The sequence below is a fragment of the Dermacentor andersoni genome, chromosome 1, assembly GCF_023375885.2.
Source record: "Dermacentor andersoni chromosome 1, qqDerAnde1_hic_scaffold, whole genome shotgun sequence".
Lineage (NCBI taxonomy): Eukaryota > Metazoa > Arthropoda > Arachnida > Ixodida > Ixodidae > Dermacentor > Dermacentor andersoni.
This window is the reverse complement of record NC_092814.1, coordinates 85,068,556-85,095,165: the sequence shown is the minus strand read 5'-3', so window position 1 is coordinate 85,095,165 and position 26,610 is coordinate 85,068,556. Positions and strand designations below refer to the sequence as shown.

Below are 26,610 nucleotides of genomic sequence, written 5' to 3'. Positions count from 1 at the left end.
AAAGTGCGCTGTTGGCAACTCAGGTTCTGCGAAGTCTCGACTGGTGCCAACGAGAGCTTCTAGTTGGACGCTTTTCGTGGTCTTCATTTTTGCTGATTCTATTCTTCTTGTTTCTCACGGCTATAAGCATAGGAGGACAATGGCAGGAGCATTGTTCCATACGTGAGGCGCCAAAGGGGCGAACATGAAAATAGCCGGCGCCTCTCGTCCCCTCCCTCTGTCTTTACTGCACTGCCGTTGCCGGCCGCATCACGTGCGTCAGCTAGCATGCGGGGCGCTTCCTCTGCTCGCCGATGATTAGGCCGTGGATTTCGCGCTTTCACTGTGCTCCAGTGAATCGACCAATCATATACATTTGAGTATGCCTGCGTTAAGTAGATAGCACGTCGCGATCGCGTCACCTTTGTATGCAATCTTTTTTCAATAAAAACAATGACGCACGACTCGCCACAACTTTCTCTTGAAGTAGAAGAAAGGGAAAAAAATATAGAGAAGGAACAGCTTAAGAAGAGCACCTTTAGGAGTCATGGCACGCTCTTACTTAGTTCTGTGTCATTAATCACTGAAGTTGGCGTTCAATAGGCGCTTGATCGGCGTGGCAGTGATCGTTCATTTTTCCGATGGATCGACGCCCCGTACTGATGTGGATAAGATGATCGAGAGTTCAAGCAAAAAGCGCGTGATTAATTGCGTCCCCACAGAGTAGGGCGGCTTTAATCGCCCTGACACAAGAAGATCATGTGTGCGGTGTGCATGAGTGCCGCTATTCGCGAGCGCTTTCTCTGCCAGAAAATGTTGCTTTTTTTTCTATTGTGCGTCTGTGCTTTTTTTCTCTCTTGTTCTCTGCGCGCGCTTTTCTTTCTTATCTTTGTCTCCCCTTATCCCTTTTGGTTTATCTTCCGATTAACCTACCCGCCTCCTTCTCTGGCTCTATTTGATAAATGGCCGAGGCGTTGATATATCAGTATCCAGCCGGCTTGTTTGCTTGGGACGTAGCAGGGTATATAATTTCGTTCTGCGTGGCGGGCCCAGAAAGAAAATAAAATAGGACGAACATTTTTTTTTTTTGTACACACCACTTTATATGTAAATGTATTGTGCGCCAATTTTAGAGTGTCATTAGCTCACATTACATATATAGTAGAGTTGTATTACCAGCCTGCGTGTACGATTGCGCTTGTCAGATTGTGTTGGATGTGGTCTCCTGCGGCAGGCAGACTTATAGGAGGGGAGGTGGGGGTGGGGGGCATACTGCTAACGACCGCATGTTGCGCGTTTCCTCAACCTTGGCGCTAGCTATCAGCGTCAGATATCTAGACCTCCACACACTTCCGCTATCGTCATACGCGCAGAGCATAAAATGCCACACCGTAGCATACATGTCGCGTCGCATTGGCTGCGCGAACTGCACTCAGGCCGCTTTAGCACAGCCGCCCGCGTACCAACGCAGGCGAGGGCGGGCGAGGTTGGGGGAAAGTGGAGAGGGGTGCGTCCGTATTTGGCTCGTGGGTTCGGTAATTGCTCGATGCTGTGCCACTTGATGCGCGCCCGCATCGGCCAATAAAAAACAGAAACTGAAAAGACTTGCGGCGGGCGCCGCTCCTGTTGTAGTTCATTATTTTCCAGCGCCCAGGCCGCTTCATCGACGGGGCCTAGCCGCGTTTTTGCCGCCGAATAATTTTGGCGTAAGGGTAAGGAAAGGCTGGGGCAATTTCGCAGTCGTTACAGGCACGCACCACCCCACTTTCACGCACCGCTCGTGGTAGGCAGGGCTAAACCAATTTTACACGACGTTGTGCACTTCAATGATGCTTGTTTGCGGCGTAATTAATGGCTTTGTATTTTTAGCCCCCACCGTTGCTGGGTGCAATTTTCTATCTTCCTCCCCTCCCTGGTGTGGATGCTCGCGAAAGGCTGCGCAGGGCGCCCAGCAGCAGCTGCAGATGAACCGTCCACAACAAGTGCGCCGCCCCATGCAGCTCAGCTGGCGTGCATGCGTGTGTGCGCGCGCACGGCGACGGCACAGCCTTTTATATAGCGGTGCAACGTTAGCATGTGGCTCGAGCTTAATGTACGCGGCAATCGTCCCCGCAACGCTATCGGGAGGTCGCACGTTTTTCGGATAACGCGTTTTCGATTTCATCTTTTCTCCCTTCTTCGCAAGCTCCTTCCGTGCGCTTATTTTTGCGTCGTGCTTCAAATGCATCCATTCAGAATTCGTTGGGCGGACTTCACCTATGGGCTGCAAATTTTTCGCTGAAAAAGTTATTCTTCATTGCGTAAACATGGGAGCCTACGAGCAAACCAAGGTCGTCACCGCGAAGGAAAGTTTACGCACACATCCTAAGGCGCGCGATCATATACATTCGCGTCTGTCCAAACCTCTGCCAAACGCGTTTGCAAAAGCGCCGCGCGTCCTTAGAAAAAAGAAAGGCACTTAAAGAAAGCAGAAAGGTACAAAACGAGAGAGAATGAACGGCAGGCGGTCCTTGCTTGGGCGATCGTCGCGCGATTGTGCGTGCGTGGCGCTAACCTTGCCGACCTGGCGTCTCCGTGGGAAGCTGGCGCAGTGCTTTTGCTTATTTGCGACGACGCGGGATAGGTGCGCGGACGAGGCGCGGCCTGCAGGGGCGTCCGGCGTGAGTCACTGCGACCGACGCGTCGTGGACGCCTGCCAGGCCCAAAGACAAACAGAGCCGCTCTCGCAATCACCGCGAAATGAGCGGCCCGCTGCGTATACCCGCAGGAAGTGCGCGCCGGAGTCGCGCGCGTCGCCAGTGTCGACTGAATGGCGGCTGCTGTTCGAGCGGCGACCTACATACTCGCGTGTACGCGCTGCGTACGGGGCCGGGGGGCAAACCTCCGTGATGGCAGAATCCGCGTAACGAGGTGCGTGCCCTTGGGTGGCGTTTTCGTATTCAGCTCTGCCGTGCGCGCGCGACGCGCGCTTGCATCGCTCTCGGGCCGCTTCTCTCTCGGGAACGCGATGCGGCCGCGGAGCGGCGCTTCCGACCCGCCTCTTCCTTATGACGGGAGAATGACGTTTGCCGAAAAGAAAACAAACGCTGGTTTATTTTGTCGCACCTCGCGCTTCCCGCGGCACCAGTTCTCGCGAGAGGGTATATATGTGACTGCATCAGGAGATATTTCTCCTTCCTTAACTTCAGAAAAAGAAACGATAAAGAAATAATAATAGTCTGTTGAATCGCATTACTTCAGTGATGCTGAATGAGGCAGATTCTATATCGTGACTATCGGCATGGTGGTAGCGGCGCCATCCCTCTCGGTGACCAAACATCTCATCTTTCGTATCTAAAAAATCACGAGAGTCGATTGTGTGAGCATTAGTGCTCATTGAATTGAACTAATTCAGATAAATGCCGTTAGCTATCTTCAAAGCATTGCGAAAGGAAATTTTAAGTCAGTCAGTTGCCGCTCGTATTGAAGCGAGTACGCCATATGATTATGGCCATCGCTGATAATTATGCATGGGCCCAGCCAATACGTGTCCCATACAGAGTTAGGGCCAAAAGCAGTATGAGAAGCACTCTATATAGGGAAGGAAACCTCGCAAGCGCCTCGTTTATGTCGGTGATCGAAATAATGATGCCAAGTCCACGCAAATTGCGAAGGAAGTCGCTGGTCATCGTCCGACTTGTTGGTGCTGCATAGCCAAAACTTTCAAGAGAGGTAGTAAATCCAAATTAACGTTTGCTCCGTATATTCTTGCAGTTCGGCAAACGGTGCCTTGTTGGTTCCTCCCTTCGTTTTGTCTGATGGAGCCGAAAGCATGCCAGAAAAGCGAGCGTTTGGATGCGGGTTGCGCAAGCCTGCAAGTTCAACGCAGCCGCGCCGCCGGCGGAGTGTTTTACAACAGCGCTTAGCGCCCTCCGATGCGTGTGCGTCCAAGGCGCTCACGCGTTCGAACAAGAATTTCCTGCTTAACAGTATCGGCAATTTATACGGCGCACGTAGCGGCGTCCCGCGGAGCTCTCGCCTTCCCAGGGCGCGACTTGCGCTGGGCGCTGAAAGCGAGTCTGGCATCCTCGGCGGCGACGGCAGAATCGGCGGATAAGCAAAACAGCACCGAGAGTAAAAGGCTAGGAGCAGCGGGCCGAGAAAATTGCAGCACCGTCCTTCCACCCCACCGCGCTGCTGCTATAGCACGCGATTATGTGCTTTCGCGTCGACAAGCGAGTGGCGCGGCGCGCTTTCTCGACAATCTCGAGCGAGTGGGACGCACTGCGCCACCCGCGCACGCCCGCTGAATTCCCCGTCGAATCACGGTCGCATTTCCTGCCGCGACTTCGCCGCGATCGCCTTTTTCTTGCGCCCGTCTTCTTTCTTTGTTTCCTTCGCTTACCTTCTCCGCAGCCGTCCTTTCTCCGTTCGCGCGGCCCACGCACAATTATCGGAGCGCCGTATTCTCATGAATCTGGGTTAACCTGCGATCTATTGCTTCGCGCGGCGTTTCTCTCCACGTAGTTCTCTATCGCGCGCGCTCGCACCGGCGTCAACGGGGCCGGCGGCGGCCCCACGCGCACATAGATATTGACAACGGCAGTTTAAGCTGTCCGAAGCATTCGCTACACTTGCGTCATTTGGTGGCTGCCGGCCTGGCATCTCCCTTTTCGCATTAGATTTGTGCATCTGGATCCTCGACGTCAGTATCTGAACCATCTTCGTCGCTATACCCCCGAGTGCTGCTGGCAGCGCTGAAGGCGTCCAGCGGCACCTGTTGCGCGCCATAACGTATACTTCGCCTCGAGGTCTTAACGTTTCGCTTCAAGTTGGGCGTGAAACGTAACTTCGCCAAACCGGTTGCCACGCTACCCATCGCTGATACCGAATTACACGGCGAAAGCTCTCCTGATCGGATGTTCCTGCTTTCCACGTTGTAAAAAGCAGTGTGACATATCTGCAAGCGAAACTGGCACATTTTTTAATATTTTTACATGAATTTTTCTTATGTTTACACAGGCTCTAAACTCGTTCGTATAATCGACAAAAGCTCGCGTGCACCCCAGAATACATATGTATGGACGTCATCATCTGATGACGTTTCTCATTTAGTTAAATAATAGCCCGTATGGATCGGCTCATTCTTTACAATTTATTTCTTAATTAATTATACAAAACTCTGGGGTTTTACACGCCAATACCACTTTCTAATCATGAGGCACGCCGTAGTGGGGGATTGCAGATTAAATTTCGACCGCCTGGAGTTCTTTAACGTGCACATAAATCTAAGTACACGAGCGTTTTACAGCGAACCTGTTTATATGCCTAGGCTTCCGTAGAATTTTCATGTGTGCGAGCAAAAACTATCATCATCAGCAATGGCTTGTGCCCTTGCTCGCGCATTCGTCGTTATCTTCCACAGCTGTCTCCGCGATGGCGCTCATCATGCCAACGTTCACACACTGCCCCTCCCTCTGCGAAGGCAGTCTCAAATACTTTGCCTTAATAGATAGCGAAATGAAAACACGAATGTACATAACGAATGTATGACACGAATGAACGCGAATGTATAAAAATAAATGTGTATGCGTACCTTTCGTTGCGATGATCACCGATCAAGACAATAAATGCGTTCGCATCTTTGTTCAAAATTCTGTATCACCTCTTTGTCGTGTGCTACACAGCTTGGCTGGTCATCCACCTTCACAGAGGGGAATGGCTCATGACTTTTTTGCTATTCGCCTCCACTGAATTGAGGCCACCGCAGCCGGGACCGAACCCGCGACCTCTAGCTCAGCGGCACAACGCCATAGAAACTATGCTATCGTGGCGGGGTCATTTATTTCTTGGAATGTGTTGCTCAGTGGGTTCGATATAGACATGTGTGCACCGTTTCCTATTATTAGGTCAGGGTATTTACTCGATCCTGTTAAGCTAGCCGGCTTCTGCTGTATCACTAAAGTGTTTCATTAAAGTGACGCATATTTTTCTCGACGTTGGAAAAGGTGTCATGAGAACGCAACGCACAGCCCTGAGTTTCATACTGCATTGATTACAGTTGAAGCTCGATTTAAGCAAGGGATGACCACGCTAGAATTATTTCCTTAAATCTTGAAGTTCGTAAAATCGAGAAAGGAATTTTCCGGTCCTTTGAAATCTAAAATTTGCAACGTAGCGACACAAAAAGGCTACCGCGGCATTGTATTTGCCACTAATCCAGTCATCTGTCGCATAAACCACGAAATAACGAAAGCAACCACCGCCGCCCTTACCGATCGAGGCGGTGTTGAGTCGACTGTGTTCCGTGCATGGGCACGGCGTGCAGCCTCGTCAAAATAACGATAGGTATGTGACCATAACGCCTATATGTTTTAACGCAATAGCTTAAGAGCGCACGGTCGAAGAAGAACCTGTCCGTGTCAAAAGTAGAAGGAAATCACCGCCTTATTTACTAATTTATTCAGGAAAAACTTAGTTAAATTGAGCTCTGCCAAGTTTGTTTTGTTAATTCGGGTTGATGGTAACATGTCCTATGGTTATACCGGCCGGGGAATGTAAATTTCTTCGTTAGATCAGGACGTTCGTAAAATCGGGTTTCGTTAAATCGAGTTTTAACTGTCTTTTGGCTTTGATATGTGGTTGCCATTCTTTTGTAACGCGTCTCCGTGCGAATGCGCGCGCAGCCTGTAGTGTGATCGTGTGCTAAAATGTGCCCTCGTCAAAATACGCTCATTTTACTTAATACATCAACCGGGCTTTCCTTTACAATGTACTAAGGAAATTGTACGCTGCGGCTGTGCCGCTGATCTTTCGTTTGAAACGATATTCAACCGCTAGTAGCCACGCACAAAGCCGGCGACCTTGCAACCGGAGCCAGAGTGATATGCAGAGTGCAAAAATTATACCCTCTGCGATCAACTGCTCTATCATGAAAGCATGCCGTCGCAGTTTGGAAAGCGTGTTGAAGCAGGTATGGAGGGCGACGTGTAAAGTGTTTACGTGCACAGTGCCCATTCGTGCTTATATAGCAAACTCAGCACTGAGAAGGCATTGTTGGGGTATATCATAAGCCACGTTCACATAGTGTAGCGATTGCCATATTGTTGGGCTGACGTCTTGGTATCTTCTGAAATGCTGCAGCATCAATGCGAACTATTTTATCAGTCACTGCACCGTCCTATAACATACACGCGCTGCTCGCTTGCGCATGTGCATGTGTACGTGTACGCACTTCACGCGTAACAGTGGGCTAATACCGTATTTACTGTATTAACCAGTTTTGAGGGGAGAGGGGAGGTCGCCACGTCAAACTGCCTTGTTTAGCAGCTTTTATGGGGTGTTCCTTTCTTTGTAACAGAGGAAAATAAATTTGATTTGATTTACAGGAGTGAGACATTGCGAGACCTGTGCCTTTTTCTTTAGGGATCTGATTTTAAAGAGGAGGTTGTAGCCTTGAGATGGGCATCGGTCTTACCATTTGTGAAAGAGAAATAAAACTTCGTAATGAGGTACGTCATCAGCGATCGTCTGGACTGACCTTCTTTCGAGTACAAGCTGGCACGCTGACGCAGTTTTCCCGTGGCTTTCTCAGACTGTCAAGCGCTACTGCAGGTATTCCACGTGGAGGAATAAGTGGGTTTGGCCAATTCCGATCCGCTCGCCTCCTGCCGTGGACTTTTGAGAACGCGCAAGTGTAACGGGTGTTCATGCGCGCAGGAAGCGTATAAGGCTGGCCAAGCGGCTGGCTGCATGATGACACCATCGCGCGTTTGCCCTCTGGTCAGCATGGACGGGGGGGAAGAAGCAGACCGTTCGATGAAAGCGCTCTCCCTTCCCCATCGCTCGGGGTGTCGTCTTCCTCTCGCGCCCTTAATTGGCTTCTGCATGAACAGGTTAAGTTGATTATCGCGAGACTGAATCTCGGTCTGGTATTCGGACCAGAAACCTCTTTGGCGGCCTTCTTTCAAGGCTCTTTCGGCGCTGTATAGGGAGCGCGTTGTGTCAGCCGGGCGTTCATTTGTAAGTTGTCACGTGAGATACATCGCCGAGGACCGCCCCTCCTACCCGAGCAGAAACCCGTTCCCGAGCGCGCGGTCACTCGGCGAATCGGCGTCCGAGAGTAGTGCGGACAAAAAAATCGGGAACGGTAGACCAGGCACGCGCGCCGCGTCTATTACCGCGAGCAAAGAAGGCACAAGTATAAAGGAACAGGACAAAAATTCGGTTACGCGATATTCACGCTCCCAAGAGAAACGGGCTGCCCCCTTTGTTTTCATCTCGGTGTGAACACGCAGACTCTTTTTTTTAAATGTATTTTTTTTTCTCGTTGGGGAGCGACTGATCGTTAGTGGTGGTTAACCGCTGCATTTGCCGCACGGCGTTCGCATGCGGCCGCGATAGGCTGGTTCTTCGTGTCTATGTCGTGCACGAGACGAGGCCGTTATATCACGTTTCAATTTGTGAACTCGCACTGCGAATTATCTGTTCTTTCGCTAACGGGCCTCGTTGCGCATCATATAAAAGGCGTCGACTACTAAAATCGCTCTTCGGCATCTACCATCTGAATGAACTTTTGTCGGACGGTTTATTGCTTAGCCTATTTCTCCTTTTGTCTGTGGATGTCGCAGGACGATCTCTTTATCAGGGCGTTATCTCTTATCGGCTGGGCTCGCACCGAGACTGGGATAACACACATAAAAATGGAGCGTCCACACGTCTCAGCACTGCGGCTCCCACTTCTCCGCAGTTATTAGGGTGAATTCTTCGTACGCCGAATGTTAACGTCTCGCAAAACATCTGTGAATGCAACGCATTCGGCACTGAGCGAGTGATGCTTGGCGTCAGTGAAAATTTTGCTTCCGATTAATCGTTCGACTTTGTCCGATTAACCAATTGAGAAATCAGTTATTTAATCAACGTGCATGACATCAAAAAATGAAAGAGGTGGAGTGGGACGGGACTTCATATTTCTCGCTGTACGATAGTGTCCTGGATAAATAATAAGAATTATATTGTTTTTGATACCCCTTTAGGATTGCAATTGTCTTCGCCACACAGCCAGACCTCCCCCCCTCCCCCCCCCCCCCCAATTTCTGTATATCGATATGGAAACTATCCCTATGGAGGAATGCGCGCTAACTTCAAAAAGGGCAGGTGTGCCCCACTCCCTTCGATTATTTTCAGCTTTGGTTAACTACCTGAACACATTTAATCGCGAATAAATAATTATTTGTTCGGAAGGTTAACCGATCGGCCCGGGGGTTCACACCGCCAGTCTTCGAGTTGCTTAGCGGAAAGAGTCTCTTGAAAAGAAACGCTACGCATTTACTGCCTCTTTCCTTTATGTGGAAAAGCGGGAAATCAAGAACTCGACGGGGTTCTCGAGATATAAAGCTGTGTAACTTCATTTCCATAACAGCATGAAACTGAATTCTGAAACGACATTCATTTATCGCAGAATTATTCTGGTGGCTTCTTATTTTACGCCAGCTTCACTTTCATTCAGAATTTGTGAAATCAATATTTAAATCTATTTACCTCAAATACAGCGCGATAGTTCTAGCTACTCTGAACGAAAGAGCCACGATGCTTTAATTGTGGTAAACACGCCCGCCTTATTTCTTTTTCTTTTTATTGTATCTCTGTGTGACTTGGAAGGCCCCTCACCAGGCCACATAGCAAATTTTGGTTATGCGCTGGAAGTTATTACGTGCCCTCTAAGGAGTGCTCTACCGCAATTATAATTTTTCAAATTAGTTCAGTAATAGCAGAGATAGAAATATTTGAAGTGCCGCGAACTTATGATTCGAGGAGGCGAGCGTCACCGCCAACATACGCACTCTCTCCACTTGTTCCGTCTGGCCTCCGCAAACGAAATTCCTTCCCTGCGCTCTCCCATACCGGAGCCGGAGGATCGCGTGAGCAATGCGTCACGGGCTCCGCCTTCGTTTTATTACGATAGGAATTACATGGCCATTCCAGGCGCATTTCTGCCGCCGTTGTCGGAGTGATATCCCGTATAAAGTCCGTGGGCGATAACATCGTTGCCACGCGCCGTATGCTGTATGTGCGACTGAAAGCGTGCGAGGCTGAGCCTACGATGGCGGCTCAATCTTGTGCGCACAAGGGACCAACGCGGGGAAAGATTCCCTGGTGGTCAAAATTAACCCGAAGCCCCCTACTACGGCGCGCCTCATAACCAAATAGTGGTTTTGGCACGTAGCAGCCCAGAATTCAGTTCAATTCAATCCGAAGCCCCGCAAGCAATAAAACTAGACTGATTTGTTCGTTCCGTCTGGAGCTTCACCGTTTTGCAGCGCATTCGTATATATATATGGGCATGAGCAAATTGGTTAATGACCTAAGCATTACATTCACTGCTGAAATTCGCCGCTTACCAAGCGTTGACGATGCTTCAACTACGCTAAAGTCAGGTATAGCTTTATAATTACACTGGCGCCGTGAGAACAGTTGTCTTTTACGTGAAGATATTACTTACGGGAAGGCAAGGGGAGCTGAGGCAGCAGTCTGTCTTTTGCGGTGCCTACATACAGTCTTTTCGTTGCGGAATTCCTCTGCGGATGCCGCTGCTGTTTCCTACTCTTGGCGAAGCTGACGTCTGCTGTGTTATCCTTCTGAATCATCTTGATACTGCGACCCGCTGCCGACCCAAAACCAGCGTCCGTATTTAGGAACAGAGGTCGTCGCCGCACGGAAGATGCATTAAATTACGCGGGTATAAGCGCGGTGTAGGAGGCTTCCAACTTGACTCGGGTTACGGCTGGCGTCTTCTTCAGCGAGGCATACGTGCGTGAAATTACACCATCCATTATTTGGTCGGGGCGGTTGTTTCGCTTTTTCAGTGCGTCCTACAGCTCTATGCAGGGTAGCAATTGTTGCACAAAGCGGTAGTGTATGTCATGCCACAGTCAAGTCGATGTAAAATTGTGCGCTGTATTCTTTATTATGCTGATTTCTGAAGTTGTAGTTTGCTTGTCTGTGGTGCTTTAGCGTCCCAAGACAACGACAGGAGTGTGCGCTCAGGATTGTGCGCTCCGAGTTAATTTTGACTGGCTGGAGTCATTTAATCGGCATCCATGCGAAGCTTGATGCACGAGCATTTTTGCATTCCGCCGCCATTACGAGTGCGGCCGTAGCGACCCAGAATCGAATCCGCGACCTAGCGCTCAGCAGCAGAACTCAGGTAATCAGAAAGGACCGATGTATGAATTAACTTACAAATCTGGCGATGTGTTCGAGAATAGATGTGGATCTCTAAAGCTCCCTCTCTCTCTACACGTGTAACTGATCTTGTACAGGCCTGTGTTTGTTTCCGGAGAGAGAAAGAGATACCGTGATTTTTTGTGTTGATGTTAAGCTTGAATTCCTCCCTTTTTTCTTTTTTTTATCTATGTCGGAACCTTTGTTGCCGTGGCGGCTTCTGTATAGTGCTGCAGCACCCGGTTCCACCGTGTAGAGTCAACTGCTCCATGTTTAATAGGTGCTTCTCTCTCATCCTATCGCTTTCGAGAATTGTAATTGGGCGTCGGAGTCGGTCGCATCCAAGAGTGCCGTAGAAACGAAGCCACCGTGATTAACGCCTACAGCCAGACGAGCACTCCGCGTGTCCAACTGTGACGACGGCGGACGCACGCACGCGCGCGTCAGCGTTAGCGCCGCGCTTGCGAGGCTCATCCAACGTGGGCGTGTGTGTGCAACGCGTGGGGCCCCTGCCGCCCTCCCAGCAGCTGCTCTCTTTCACTGGCGCCTGCACAACTCCGTTTGAGCTTATAAAGGGCCGAATGTCGCCGGGCTTAAGCCGAAGGCAGAGGGGCGGGGGATCCTCTCGAGACACTGCCAAAATAGACGCTGCGCCAAGTTCATTGCCACTGTTCTTGATTCGTCGTATGCGCATGCCGACCTGCAGGCCGCCCCGAAGAGACACTCCCCCTCATCTTGGCGAAAGAAAGGGGGTGGCCCTCTCTGCCGGCTGCTCTTCTTTGGATGTGGGGCGTGGAGTGACGCTTCTTTGTCTTCGTTTTACACAGGCTTTCCTGTGCATTGCCTACGTGTGGACACGCGGTAGACGCCCCTGTTATAGGGTCCGCGTCATCAGGGGTGCACGTCGGCACTGCGCGAAGACAGTGCCGAGAGGCCTTCCTGAGGGCGTGTTTGCATAGAGCTCTCACTATGCGCATTTACGTTACGTGGATTCTGTTCTCAGCGAGCACATCGCCGTTGACCGTGAGGCAGCAAACGACCGGACTATAGAGCTGCAACTACGACGGCGACAACGGCTTCAGGAAGGAAGTTGGCAGGAGGAAAGAACCGCAGCCGCGCTTGCGAAGGTCATGCGAAAAAGTGTGCCATCGAGGTGAGGCCTCAGATGCCGGCGTCCGTTTAATACGACTTTGCGTTTTCACCGGGAGGGCGGCAACGCGAAAGCTACCCACGGCTATGTTTGAGAGATCGCGAGCGCTCCTACCACTCTTTATTCGGCCCGTGGCGAAACGTGCGTGCGTCGGCGATAATTTTGCTGCTGCACTGGCTGCACTGCAGCACTGCCCGGCGCGATGATAGACCACGTGCACGCAACGGGCACTCTCTCTCCCCGAGCGGGCCGTCGCGGCATTTCTGCGCTGCCCGCTCCTGTTTTCTTGCCCGGTGGTGTATAGTGGCGGCCCCGTGCGTGTCTTTGTTGTGGCTGCGTGAGTAAGTGCGCCGGCCTGTCAGCCCGGCCCGACGGCATGGGCGAGCGCGCCGAGAAGGGCAGCGGCCGGAGGCACTCGGCGCCAGCCTGGGTCTCCGAAGCAGTCATCGAAAGCGCGCTCGCGTGCTGCTCCTGCGAGGCTCCTGCCTAACCTACATAGCGCCGCCGCGTCCCCCTGCTAGTCACGCCCCCCGATAGGAAACCATCGAGGAAAGCGGTCGGCACTAAGCGCGGGACCTCCTGTGGTGGTGGCTCTCTTGTCCATCTCTGGCCTAGCCGCCGACGAGACGGCCGGCATTGTGCCATCTCCTCGCGGATCAACCCGGCATTATTGTGGCCTTTCCTTTCTTGGACTTGTCGAATTCCGAGCCGATCAGTATTTACATTGACCTGAATCGTCGCGTTGCGTCATCTGCTACTCGCCTCGCGCTAGCCCCACTTGCTCTCGAAAGCGCGGCGGCGATTGCCGCGACTTTGTCTTCGAAGCGAACGCGTAGCCTTCGAAGCAGTCGGCCGTTGGTGCACATCGAACAATTGCACACGGGCCCACTGTCACGTCAGAAAACCGAGCTAGCTTTTATACCGCCGAGCGAGCCGCTCTAAGTCTCATTACGCAGTGCGCGGGCTCTGCTTGAGAGTACCTTGAGAGGCGATTTTAACACGTGTGCGCCCTCCGGCAGGCGTTTCTGCATTTCATCGAGTGCTCACGAACATATATATCTTCGCCGCTGAAGCGGCAAGTGAAGCGAAACGTCGGCCTCAATAGTTTATTGTGCCTGCATTTTTCCGCGGTCATCAGCATTCTTATTCTTCAGTCGTTGTCGTCGACATAAAGAGAGCAAGAGCCATCGGCTTCGTACGTGCGGAGCTGAGGACATGTGTGTCAATGTTCCATGAACACAGTGATCGGGCCTGTCCTAGCCTCTGCAAATGTTTTTTTTTTTTTCTTTCTCAAACAATAAGAAATATTGTTCAAATGTATTGAGTTTTACAGCTACAAGATCACGGAAGAGTTATTTACTCTAAAAAAAATTGTTTACGACTGAGCGGGAGAGAGGTGGGACCTAAGTGCGAGAGGCAATTTATTTACACAATCACAGAGAGATCTGCTTGAGCTTTCCCTAGTCTGCGACTCTGCATTCCGGAAGAGGGTCTGACCAAAAGACGCGGGCAATGCCGATAATTGACACGTGCAGCGGAAGACGCCAGCTTCTGCCGTTGCGTACAGTGTGCATAACAGATGCAAAGTACGCGCACAAGCATCTCCGAAACTTGGCAGTGTTTAAAATCTGGTCATCAGTGCGACGAGTGAAGTGTTCATAGCTCATAGCTCATGGAGGAAAATCCTGTGCTCCAAACTGGTTTCCATATATGCTTCTAATTGGCAGGCATGGGAAGCTTCATCTTGAAGTCATACACATGCCGGTGTTGCAGGGTACTTCGCATGGCGTAACGAAGCGGCGAGTTTGTGCCCGACATTAAAAACGCCGAATAAGCGGTTCAGCAGAAACATTCCAGGCCTCTTTTTGTTTCAGCGTTTGTGGCTAATATCCAGCGAAACCACAGTGTCGAGGTATCTATGAAATGTTACACTGTGGCTGCTTCGTTTCGCGCGACCTAGAAGCTATGCGATTGCTAGTGTTAAGTCGTAATATTGCCTCGTATCGTGGCTTATTCAATTACTTGTAGACCTGGCTTTGCATAACAAGATGCTGTCTCACTGGACGGAAAGTGAATTTTCCCCCGCTTGTTCATTAGTGCTCATGTCGATACACGGTCCAGTTTGAACCGCCGTAAGTTGACCGGTTGGAGGACGATGAAAGCTACCATTCCGAGTACTTAAAATTTTTCTTGTGCATTCGAACAATCTGGTCGTGGAGAACGAAGCTACTGAGTGTATATCATACAAGACATAATGTCTCTACAACACACGTATAGCCGCACTGCAATATAACGAAACTCTGGAGCCTCCATCTTCAAGTGCTTTCGTAATAAGAAAACTTTTTTTTTTTTCAGGAGCGCATAATACCGCGGAGCGCTGCATAATGACCGTCATAAGTTTTATTGGAGCTCGCCAGCTTGGAGTGCAAAGATATGTTTTCGTATACCGTCGAAACACGCGAAATGAGCATCGAAACGGTACCGAAAAAAAAATAATAAACCGTTATAAATGAGCTGGAACGCTATATTTCTTTTGTCACATAGGAAACAACAGAAGCTGTGTTTCGTAACGAGTCATTTCATTTTTTTTTTAATCATGCGTCGCGTTGAGTTACTGATCCCGGCGACAGCGGTAGCGCAGCGCCGTGCAAGCGAATTATGAAGGCTGAAAAGAATTTAAAAAAAGAAAAGAAAGATGTTTAAAAATGCGACATATATAATGCACACAAGTCGGCTAAGTTATGTGGCACTTTCTTTCTATGAAATGGACTGAATTTCAGCGCTAGATCGTCTTAATGATAAAGAATCCGCCTTGCTAACAGAGAAACCGATGTCTGCTGGCCGATGTCCGCAGTTGCCAGCCTGCTGCTTCCCCATTTCCCTCTCTGTATGTGCATGTGCGTTTTTATATATAATAATAATAATAATAATAATAATAATAATAATAATAATAATAATAATAATAGGTGGCTCCTTCGTCGCGCGTTAAATTTTTTAACCTTTTCTTTTTTATTTTGTATCAGCTCGTTAGGAGTCACGTGCCTGGGGAAGAGACATGTCTCGCTGTAAATAAACTGGCCCTATATTCACAAAAAAAGAACAAAAAAACTTCTTATGCTCTAGTAGAGCACTTAAGGCAAGGTGCCAACCAACCGTGATGTTGGATATATTATTAGCGAATGCTGCCAACCAATGGCGAACATCTAGCTTTTGCGAAACAAGAGCCTTGTGATTTTGCTCTCCGAGCCCGTATTCAAAAACGTTCTCTTACGAACCAACTTTGCTCATTGGCCAGATTTCGGCTGCTACCATTCAAAATAGCAATGTGTGTGTGTGTGTGTGTGTGTGTGTGTGTGTGTGAGAGAGAGAAAGAGGTGCATAGGAAAGACAGGGAAGTTAACCAGAGATGATCTCCGATTGGCTACCCTGTGCCGAGGGAGGGGAACAATGGCGGTGGGCGCACTGTCAACGCTCCGTTCAGTCGGCTCTGCAGCGGAGCCAGGGGCCTGACTTCCGCTGCTGGCATGAGCGTCGGGCGGACACGCACGCGCGTCCCTGCTGTGCAGCTGTGCGCATGCCACACCGTGGCGCATATAGTAGTCCGAGCGGTTCCGTACAGTGCACTTCAAGCTGCAAACGCTGACGGTTTTCCTGCCGTCTGATCGCGTGCGCAATTGAGGTGCAACGCCTGCAACGTCGATGGACCTCACCACCACACCGAACCTTGTTATTGTTGTTTATCTCTTCCAATGCGAAACCGCCCTTTGTTGTTGTTGTTGTTTTTGTTAAAAAAGGGCCCATGATTTCGCGGGAAAACACTGACAAGGTTCGCGAATGCATCACTGACAGGAAGCAGAGTACATCGGCCAAATCTACGGGCATATTATTCATCACATCGTGGACTTACCAGCGCGGCACTACGCGACGTTCCCCGTGCCACATATTTTTGTACACGGACAATGTGCACATAAAGGCAACAGCGATATTGCCAAGTTATATGTATATTAGCAATATAATGTAATACTTCAGTGTGCCCCGGCATCGTTTATTTTTTTCTTCGAGTTACCTTGCGGAAGCAAGTACGACCCAATCAACTGTTGGTACAGACGCCTCGTAGTGGACGACACGTATTACGTTAAACGCGTGCCCCGCATTAGTAAAGGCGAGCAGCCACTTTTAACTGCACGAAGAACATGCGACTCTGCGGTGCGTCTCGCCGAGCCTAACGTAAGCAAGCCTTTCTCTGCGTTGTAATACGTAATATGCGCTTTCTGTAGGCACACTAGACGGCGTGCCGTTTCATACGTGCTTTGATGCACTGGAATTATCATGTCCCAATAGGCGGCCCAAAACGTAGGGCATCTAAAATATTTATTTCAAAAGATTAGTTCAGTTTTATCCTATTATATAGATAACGTTTGCAGTGAAAACAAGTATGTATATTTTTTCGGCCTTAGCTATTTTCACTTAACATACGTACAAGAACATTTTCGAGTCGTTATAAACCTGCTACTTTCTGCCTCTCTCGTTCTCTTTCCAGAGGTGGGACCGAATTCGCTTGTTCGTAAAAACAGTGATTGACCGGCCGCTTTCGCTAATCCTATCACGATTAGGCGGCGCCTGTTCTCACGAAACGCCCTGAAAGTAGACAAAAGAACAACTTGTCGTAGGTGGCAAGTTGTCGTTCCGTCCACTTTCATTTTCATTTCCCTTATTAATTATACATTTCAATTTTCTTTAACAAACATTTGGTTTCCCCTGGGCTTTCCCTGGCTTCATATGATTGTAACAAAGGAATAATGGAGTCCCCCGGTTCCCCATATTCTTCCGGCTCATTGTTTCCGTCCTGTATTCCTTTTTTCTCCCTTGTTCGCAGTCAAACTTGCTTTGCCTTTTTCACTCGATCCTTCCCTTCTTCGCCTGTAATCACTTACGGGAGGTACCGTGTGCGACAGCTGATGCCAGAGACTATACTGCAGGATGTTGATTTTATTTTTTGCTTATATGCAGATGGCCTGTCTGCCCTCTTCCGCGAACGGACATCGCTGTCGAGGGAAGAGGAGCACGATGACGGCTACTGCGACAACAGCCTCGCCCAGCCGACCTCCATGAGCCAGCTGGGACACAGGCTGCTGCTCTCCAGGGTCGCCTGTTTCCCAGGTGAGTGAAGAAGCCGCATTTTATGGTTTCTTTTTTCCCTTGCTTCTCACTGGCTGTTCATTATTGATTATGCTGCCTCTTCGGTACCCTATTTCCCCAGACCCCTGCCTCCTGCCCCCTCTCCGTCCCCTGTCAAGTGGGTGCCCCCCCCCCCCCCCCCCGAAAAATATTTCTGGCTACGCCTCTGTCTATCGAAAAGCTCAAAGGAAGCGAAATTTAGTTTGCATAAACATTTAGTTCAAAGCAACCTCAAGGTCGCTGCTCATACTGGCCCGCTATTTCTGGCCAATGCTTGTTCCCAGTATTTTAGTCTCACGGGCTTGTGTTTCACCGACACTAAACTGACGCGATGCGCATAAAACATGTCACGAAAATAAGTCGCGTAAAATTCCGCCTTCACAGCTGCTGACACAGACATAAGGGATTGGAAATTTGCAAAGAAAAAAGAAGTGTGTGTGTTTGTTTGGGGGCGACGACGACGACGACGTGTATGCCGACTACTAATTTTACTTAGGCACGCTGTTTATGAAATAATCGATGTCATTGGAGAAGACTCCGTGTATATGATTGCAACAGAAAATCGAGAATATTGCGAAAATGAGAACGCACAGAAACAGCCGCAAACGTCAGCCCTGCCGTTTTTGTCTCTTCCTGTTCGTCTTATGTAGATGATGTTTTCAGTACATGGGCGCTGCTGTCTTGAAGTTGTATGCTCGTAATTACTTAATTTTGTGGTAAGTTTCGTCAAATTTACATGGGCATGGTCGCGTCTGTACATTATCGTAAACACACACACACACTTGTTCTAATATAGCATGACAACGGCGCACCAACGCTTCCGTGAAATAGTCTGTATTTATCTTGTGTCTTTATGGGCTTACTCTGGTGGTGATGTTGCCCGAAAGCACATGCCAGGCAAAAGTAGTGTGGTAGGGGCTTTGCACTGGCGACATCTGAAGTATTTCTGTCGCTGTACAAACGCCGATTCGGCGGCGTAGACCGGTTTAGTCGGCAAGCTATCATCGCACCCAAAGGAAAAGGCAAAAAAAAAAGCAGAAAAACGAGAGTCGGGCACGCACGTTCGTGTCGCGAGGTGGGCTCGTATCCCCACTGGGCGCTGCGTAGCAGAAGGGTGCGGCATCAGCGTGCGTGTGGTACGGAGAAACCGACGTCCTCGGAGTCCACGCCCGCAATGTGCGCCGTCGGAGGCGGCATCGCCCGTTAGCGGCGGCTGTCTTCGTGGAACGCGTGGTGGCGGCGGTGAGCAGTCGGTGTGGGAGACTTGCCGGTTTGCTTGCCGCGTAACAGCCGCCGGCGCCCTAGGATCCGCGAACCGGTTGATCTTCGGCGTCCGGCAATGCACCCGCGGCGTTGCTCGGCGGGCGCTCTTCCGTTCGGCGTTCTGCTTTTCTTTTCTTAGTTGTCTTCGCCGCACCACCGTGCGTAACCCCCCCCGCGGATTTTCCTCGGAGAGGCTTTTTCGTCGCCGCCGCGTCTTGCGCGCGCCCAGCCTTCGCGCCCGCGGCTGCCGGTCGTCACGGCGACACTTTTCTCCGTCTTCTTTACGACTTGTTCTGCCTGTTCCCGTTTTCAAGTTTTACGAGCCACGTCGGGCTTCCTTCCTTCGTGCGCCGCTTCCGACACTGTTGATAAAGAAGAGGTACCGGAGCGCCGCAAAAGGAGGAGCGGCAATTTGAAATATAGGAGAGAAGGGTTACTCTCGTTGTTTGCGGCTGGGGCTTCTTCGCCAACCCCCGGCGCCGTCGAATGTGAAGAAAAGCGGGCTCTTGTGCCGCCTTCGACATGATGGCCGGAACCTGCATGCGTGCGCGAGGACGAAAGCGGACGCTCTCGCTGTTGTTGGCCGTGGGATGCGCGCGCATCCTGCGCGGAATGGTCTCTGCTGCCGCGCTGTAGCTGAACTACCTGTGGCCGCCCCCGCCTTTTTTTTTCACTCGGCCGCTTTCTGCATGGCCTCACACGCGTACCAACCACTTTTGGCGGCGCGAAACTTGAGGTCACGATCGCCTCTTGCTTGCGGCCCCCCTCGCCCCTTTTTCTCATCCGGAAAGCCGTTTCGGGCCTGTTCGTTCCCTTTCTTTCCGGCTATTTCTTTTTGACCGCCTACTCTCTTTTCAGGCATAAAAACTCAGTCGTTTGTATGGCGCGTCGGCTTTCTTTTGTACTGCCTTCTTAGTGCGTGTTACAGCGCTCGCCGGCGACTAAAAGTCGGTGTGAAGTTCACGGTCAGAGCGAGGGAACTTTGCTTTGGCTCATTACCGAAGGGGCCGGCCCTTTCGCAGGCTCTGCTGCGAATGCATGCCCTTGACGACCGACATTCCTCTTTCCAGAGGCGTGGCCGCCCTGCGAGATAACTCAGACGCCACAGCTCGTTCACGAGGAAAAGCTTAACGGAAACGACATTAACTCAGTCAGCCTGCCATTTGTGACTCCTGCATCTTCACTGCGCCGTCCATTCCTCCTTGCGGCCAGCGAGTACGGCTTGACTTGCACCATGGTGTTCCGCGTAGTTTTTTGTATTTTGGCGCAAGTTTTCGAGACGGATGCCTCGGAACAGTCACTTGTCTCTGAATTTTGCCACAAGGGCATCACTTCAGCGCTGACTGGCTTCAATTCTGGATATTAAATGTGTGCCAGTGTACAGTTGAATCGGAGGTTAAATAGTACGGTATCGTTCACCGACTGACCTCAAACTGAGTGAATTAGAATCCGCGGCAACAAAGCTTTGTTGGGACCTCGTAAACATAAGGAGGAGCGCAAATGCATCTGCACCTAAGCACGACGTGCTTGCGAGTGGCATTCGCGCCCTGAACAGCGGGTAGCAGATCGTGCGCCAACTATCGTCTGGTCGGGTCACAAGATGTGTCGGCGGTGTTATTATCCCCCACGAATTTTCCGGACCGCGCAACAGACGTTATTGGAACATGGGTTAAAGGTTGCAGGAGGGCATAGTTGAGGGAGTCTAGCAATGAAATCACTGTAGACTTGTAGGGTGGTTGCATGTGCTAAAAACATTTGTCACGAGTACGCCATCGGCACGAATTAATCCTCCAGGCAACATACATGTGGCGCTGATACGGCAGCCAGTTACACGATGGAACAAAGGAGAAGATGCGTTGCTCTTATCCTTCAGTCTGTGCTTGCTATCGGACGCGAGTCTATAGCTCGTACGCATATCGTCTTGCATCGCCTAGTTGGCTGCATACTGCGCGTCGTCGTCGACGCATTTATTTTCGCTTTTCTGCGGTGCATTATCTGCACGCTTTGACTGTAAAGCGCTTTGAACGCGCGCTGGCTATAAGAAATTTCTTTATCTCAAAAAAGAAAAGACCTGCTAAAATGAGCAGTCTACAAACGCCGGCTTACTTGCGCGTGCGGTGCATGCAGTCATGTAATTCCTGTAGGATTATGCATGCGTGTTCATTGTCCCTATACAGGTGCCTATCATATAGATCAGCTGGGACTGGCGGCGAGTCCGTGCTGTATAGCTGCGAGCTGCTGTAATATGCGGACGAGACCAAAGCTGTATTACGCGATCCGCGCGATGGAAATCTCGTGCGCGCGCTTTATCGGGACTCGTGTATAGCTGTACCGGTGGGCTCCGAAAGCGTTGCGCTTGCGGCGAAAATCCCTCTGCGTAACGGTTCGGGCGAGTGAGTAATGCCCGATTCGGCGTATAAGGTAGCGCGAAAAGGGAATAAAAAAAAGTAGAAAAGCGGACAAACGCGTAGCGCGCCACATGTGTCCGTGGCCCTCGTTTTGTCCTTGTTCTTTCGTGCGCTGTACCTACACCGAATCATGTATCAACACCGTGTATAGTATCTCAAAAGCAAACACTCGGCACAGGCAGTGCCGGATCGTGGAGCGCAGTAAAAACAAAAAAAAAAAGGCGCGGTAGACGGCGACAGCGGTGGGTGGCGAAGGCGGCGCGCGCGACAGGTCGGCGTGACCTTGTTGCCGTGGGTCGTAGCTCTCGCGGTGCCCCGTCAGCAAGTCTGCTGATGTCGTTGACTCGCTGCCGCGTTTGCCTGTGCCGAGTGTTTGCGAAACGAAAAGAAGAAGAAAAAAAAACACATCTGTCGTGACACCAATAGTCTGCGAACGAATGCTTCCCCGTCCCGTAACGGTTTGGACTGCCGTTAAAACGGATTCAGTTCGCGGGCGTCTTCTGCGACATTGACGTCTTCTTCGGGACCTCCCTGCCTCGATGACGCGTGTCAGCCTCGACGGAGACGACTTGTCGGGCGGGATACTCGGCGGCCTCCCACCGTTTTGCCAGATCGGAACCTGGTGGACGCTGGCTCAGCGGAAAAAAAGCTCGCGAGATCGCGTCTGGACGTGGAGCGCCTCCTCTTTTTTTTTTTTTTTCTTGGTTGCGAGCAGGTTCACTGCAGTGCCTAGGAGACAAACATTCGGCTTTTCTTATGCGTGCTTCTTTCTCTTTTTTTCCTTTGTCAGGCTCAATGACAACCACTATAGGTTCGCCTTTGCACAGCTGTTGTCAGAGCTCGCATGTTTGTGCTTCTGCTTAGTTTGGTACAGGCGTAAAGGGAAGGGTCACATTTTGCACGATTTATTTTTGACCCATACCTGAAGGCTTTAGAAACAGTTTTTTTCTTTATAAAAGTGCGATTTTTCGACTTAGAGGTAGCTTGTAGAACCTGAGGTATTCCTTGCTTGGTATAAGGTAAGGCCCATCGTCACGGGCTCTTGTCGTTGCGGCTGTATAGGTATATACAGGGTGTCCCAGCTAACTTTACCCAGAGTTCAAAAATATGCCGACGCACTCTAAGACGACGCGACCAAATGCATGTTGCTGATAATTGTATGGAGTAAGTCACACTATTTTTTTGTATTCTGCTTAACTGCATAATTAGTCAAGATTAATAAACCAACTTCTGAAGCAACGAAGTCGGGCAAAAATTCCAATTAGAATACTGTAGAGAGCTTTGCAAAACGTCCAATGAAACAGTTTGTAACTCTCTGCCTATTAGGTATTAGTGTTTTTTCGGTTACTGCTAATGCCCGCGAAACAAAAAATATACCACGGGATATGCCTGCTTGCGCGTCGTGATTGCAGCGCTCCCAAACATTTCTTGAACAAACGAACATCTAGCAGAGTGCGCTGCCGCATAAAACGCGACAGGGCAGTGACGCAGGCGTTGGCTGTGCGATTTACGCCACCGACGTGCTTCCGTCGCGGCAGTTCATGATGGCGACAAGCAGGCGCGGAGGCAGCACAGCCGGCTAAATGCTATATCCGTTTGTGCGCGGAGCGTTTGAGAGCGCTGAAATCACGGCGCGCAAGCGGTCATGTCACGTGGTACTTTTATTTCGCGGGCGTCTGCTGTAAGCGTAAAAACGCTAATGCGTGATAGAAAGTAGGAAACTGTTTAATTGGACGTTTTGCGAAGCGCTCTACTACTTTCTAATCGGAATTTTTTTGCCTAACCTTGTTGCTTCAGAAGTTGGTTAATTAATCTTTGACTAATTATGCAATTAAGCAGAATACGCAAAATAGCGCGACTGCGACTTACTCCGTACAATGGTGAGCAGCGTGCATTTGGTCGCGTCGTCTTAGAGTGCATCCGCATATTTTTAAATTCTGGGGAAAGTTAGCTGGGACACTGTGTATAGTGCGCTACAGCTTCTTTCGTGTATGGCTATGGCTGCTGTATCAAAGCTCCTATGAAGGTTGGTCGGTGGATTCATTCGTTCTGGTGGCGTACCGGTTACTTGCAGGCATAGCGCAATGGTGGTAAACTTAGCTCTCAAATTCTCTTCGGCAAAACTCGTATACGTCTTTCGAGCTCAAAAAGTAGCGGGTGTGCCTTGCTGGTACTCGTCAGTGCGTGTTTCAGACGAACACAAGAACAAAGAACATACAGGGTGTTCCACGTAACTTGAGCTAAAAATATGCAAATGCCACGTAGCTGGACCGAACCAAGTTAAATGCAATTTGCTGTCGCTTGGAGACACTCAGATTATCTTTTTGCATTCCCCGTAACTGGATTAATTTCTCAATTATTATAATTATATGAAAAATGTCAATGAGAAAATTTCAGAGAAACATGGAAAACTCCCGATACAGCTTTCTGTTGCCCAATACGTGCTACATGCGGGATCGAATCCCGGCCACGGCGGCCGCATTTCGATGGGGGCGAAATGCGAAAACACCCATGTACTTAGATTTAGGTGCACGTTAAAGAACCCCAGGTGGTCCAAATTTCCGGAGTCCCCCATTACGGCGTGCCTCATAATCAGAAAGTGGTTTTGGCACGTAAAACCCCATAATTTAATTTTAATACGTGCGACATAAAATTGATTTTCCGAGCGTGAAAGAAGCCCGCGAATACACGTAAACTGCCTGGATGGAGCGGCCAGTCGCGCGGCGATTTTGCGCCTGTAGGGGCACGATGATTCTGCGCAGTCGGTTGCTGGACGTTCTATAACGCAACGCTGCAGTCATGGTAGGCTAGCGACGACATAGCCGACGAAACATGCGACGCTCGCTTCGTTTTTCCCCACTTGGGGAAAATAACCGTTAATTCGTTGCTCGCGGGATTCTCGCTGCTGTATGGTTTGCGCATGCGCCCGCTGCGCATGCCGGCGGCCGTTCATTGTTCGCCAGTCCGCGGCACAAGCGTCACACTTGCATCACCGCGGAGCAGGTGCGGCGTCGCCGCCGACATTGTCCGCGCTGACAGCTTCGGCGTCTGCGGCCAGCAGCGCGCCTTTTGTGTTGCCTTCCGGGGCACCGCGACAAGCTCGCGTGCACGTGCTCCGACGCTCACGGCGTTTCTCACGCGCCGCCGAGACAACGGCGCTCAAGTGCCGTCTCGCTGTCTCTCTCGGCTGCGCAGCGGTGTGAGCCGCGCGAGCATTGTCGGCAACGGCGCGGGCACCTGGGGGTCTCGGTCCGTGGCTGACAAGGGAGTTCACTGAACTCGGGGGAAAGTCGCCGCGTTCGGGTCCGCGCAGGCTCAGCGTCTTCGGCGCCGCGATACACGAGCGCGAGACGGTGAAGGAGGAGAGGAAAATTACCCCGAGCGATGCAGCCGTTCATTTCCGGGTTGCAGTGTATCTTCGAGGAGCTGGTGCAGTACTGCCAAGTGCGGAGAGTCGTTATTCGGTGCAGCGTGGCGCATCATTTGAGGCCGAGACGGAAATAATCCCGTCTCTCGTGACGTGCACAGCTCGACCGTAGAGAGAGAGAGAGAAAGAAGGGAGGGAACGACAGGGAGGTTAGCCAGTGTTTATAAGTATACCGGCTGGCCACCCCGTGCTGGGAAAATGGGTGAAGCGAATAAAAGGCGATAGAACAATATATATATATATATATATATATATATATATATATATATATATATATATATATATATATTTGTGCACTCTCTCTCTCTATAGAGAGAGAGTGCGTCGTTCAACGGAGTATGTTATTACATAATGCGCATTATCTTCTCTCCCGAACGTCAACATCGCGATTATATTTGTGGTTAACTACGTTAACAAACTATAACACGGCAATCAGCACTCGAATACGACGAGAGAAATTACGTCTCAGTAATTTCTCTCGTCGTATTCGAGTGCTGATTGCCGTGTTATAGTTTGTTAACGAAGCTTTCCCTCAAGTCTAAATATTTTAAGGCAGTTTTCCTAGCCTCTAAAGCCGCTCGAGTTCGCTCTTCTCCTTGAGCGGCCATTTTTCCTAGAAAGTATGCCTTCCAACTACTCTGCCCTTAAACTGGCTCTCTCAACTACTACACGCAGAGACAAAGCAACAGCGCGCGCATTAGATCCCATAGATGAGATGAATATTTACAATTAGTATTAGGGTTAAAATTATATTCGAGTGCTGATTGCCGTGCTATCGTTTGCTAACGAAGCTTTCCCTCAAGTCTAAATATTTTAAGGCAGTTTGTCGTGTGCGTATCGTGGCTACGCACGCTTATATCGCATTCCGTTTCTCTACCACGGCTGCGCTTTAAAACCACGGCGCTGCAGTTTTTGCTTTTCTTTTCTTTCTTCTTCTCCGCCCTTAAACTGGCTCTCTCAACTACTACACGCAGAGACAAAGAAACAGCGCGCGCATTAGATCCCATAGATGAGATGAATATTTACAATTAGTATTAGGGTTATAATTATATTCGAGTGCTGATTGCCGTGCTATCGTTTGCTAACGAAGCTTTCCCTCAAGTCTAAATATTTTAAGGCAGTTTGTCGTGTGCGTATCATGGCTACGCACGCTTATATCGCATTCCGTTTCTCTACCACGGGTGCGCTTTAAAACCACGGCGCTGCAGTTTTTGCTTTTCTCTTCTTTCTTCTTCTCCGCCCTTAAACTGGCTCTCTTAACTGTACTACACGCAGAGACAAAGAAACAGCGCGCGAATGCGATCCCATAGATGAGATGAATATATATATATATATATATATATATATATATATATATATATATATATATATATATATATATATATATATATATAGAAAACTATCAGTCATAGCTCTCGTAGTATAGCCCTCTGGGCCGTTTCCTTTTTTTTTTTTTCGAAAGTAGTCCTATTAGGGTTATTATAATTACACGAAGGTACTTCGCCCTCATCAGCAGCAGTCCTTGGTATAGTTATTCTGGCGGCTAGCTTCCCACGCTATGCGTGCCGCCATCGCACCTGGTTAAGCTCTTCCTAGACGCTAGAGCTATGCGTTGTCCGCGCAACCTTGAGCGATCGGAAAGCACGTTTCCCCCTCTTGGCCGGCGGAGAAGGGATGCTTCGTTCCGGCCGCGAAGCTCTCCACATCTCTGTAAGGTGCCTTGTGGATGTCTCGCGCTGAAGATGCCCTCTCGGTGAGCGCATATTTCACCCCTCATCTTTTAAGAGGTCCAATACATACGAGCATTTGTCTAGCAAACCAGATTTTTTTCAAGGGAATTTTCCACGTCTCAGTAATTTCTCTCGTCGTATTCGAGTGCTGATTGCCGTGTTATAGTTTGTTAACGAAGCTTTCCCTCAAGTCTAAATATTTTAAGGCAGTTTTCCTAGCCTCTAAAGCCGCTCGAGTTCGCTCTTCTCCTTGAGCGGCCATTTTTCCTAGAA

At 50.0% G+C, this 26,610-nt stretch overlaps 1 protein-coding gene across 4 annotated transcripts in view; it reads left to right on the top strand.

Annotated features, from left to right (window-relative positions):
• LOC126543158 (puratrophin-1-like) overlaps window positions 1-26,610 on the top strand; it is a 379,196-nt gene that overhangs the window by 181,784 nt on the left and 170,802 nt on the right. For all 4 annotated transcript variants that reach the window (XM_072286218.1, XM_072286216.1, XM_072286212.1 and 1 more), the window contains exon 4: window positions 17,342-17,491. In XM_072286218.1, coding sequence (XP_072142319.1) covers window positions 17,342-17,491 — 150 coding nt within the window. The remainder of the gene's footprint in view (window positions 1-17,341; window positions 17,492-26,610) is intronic.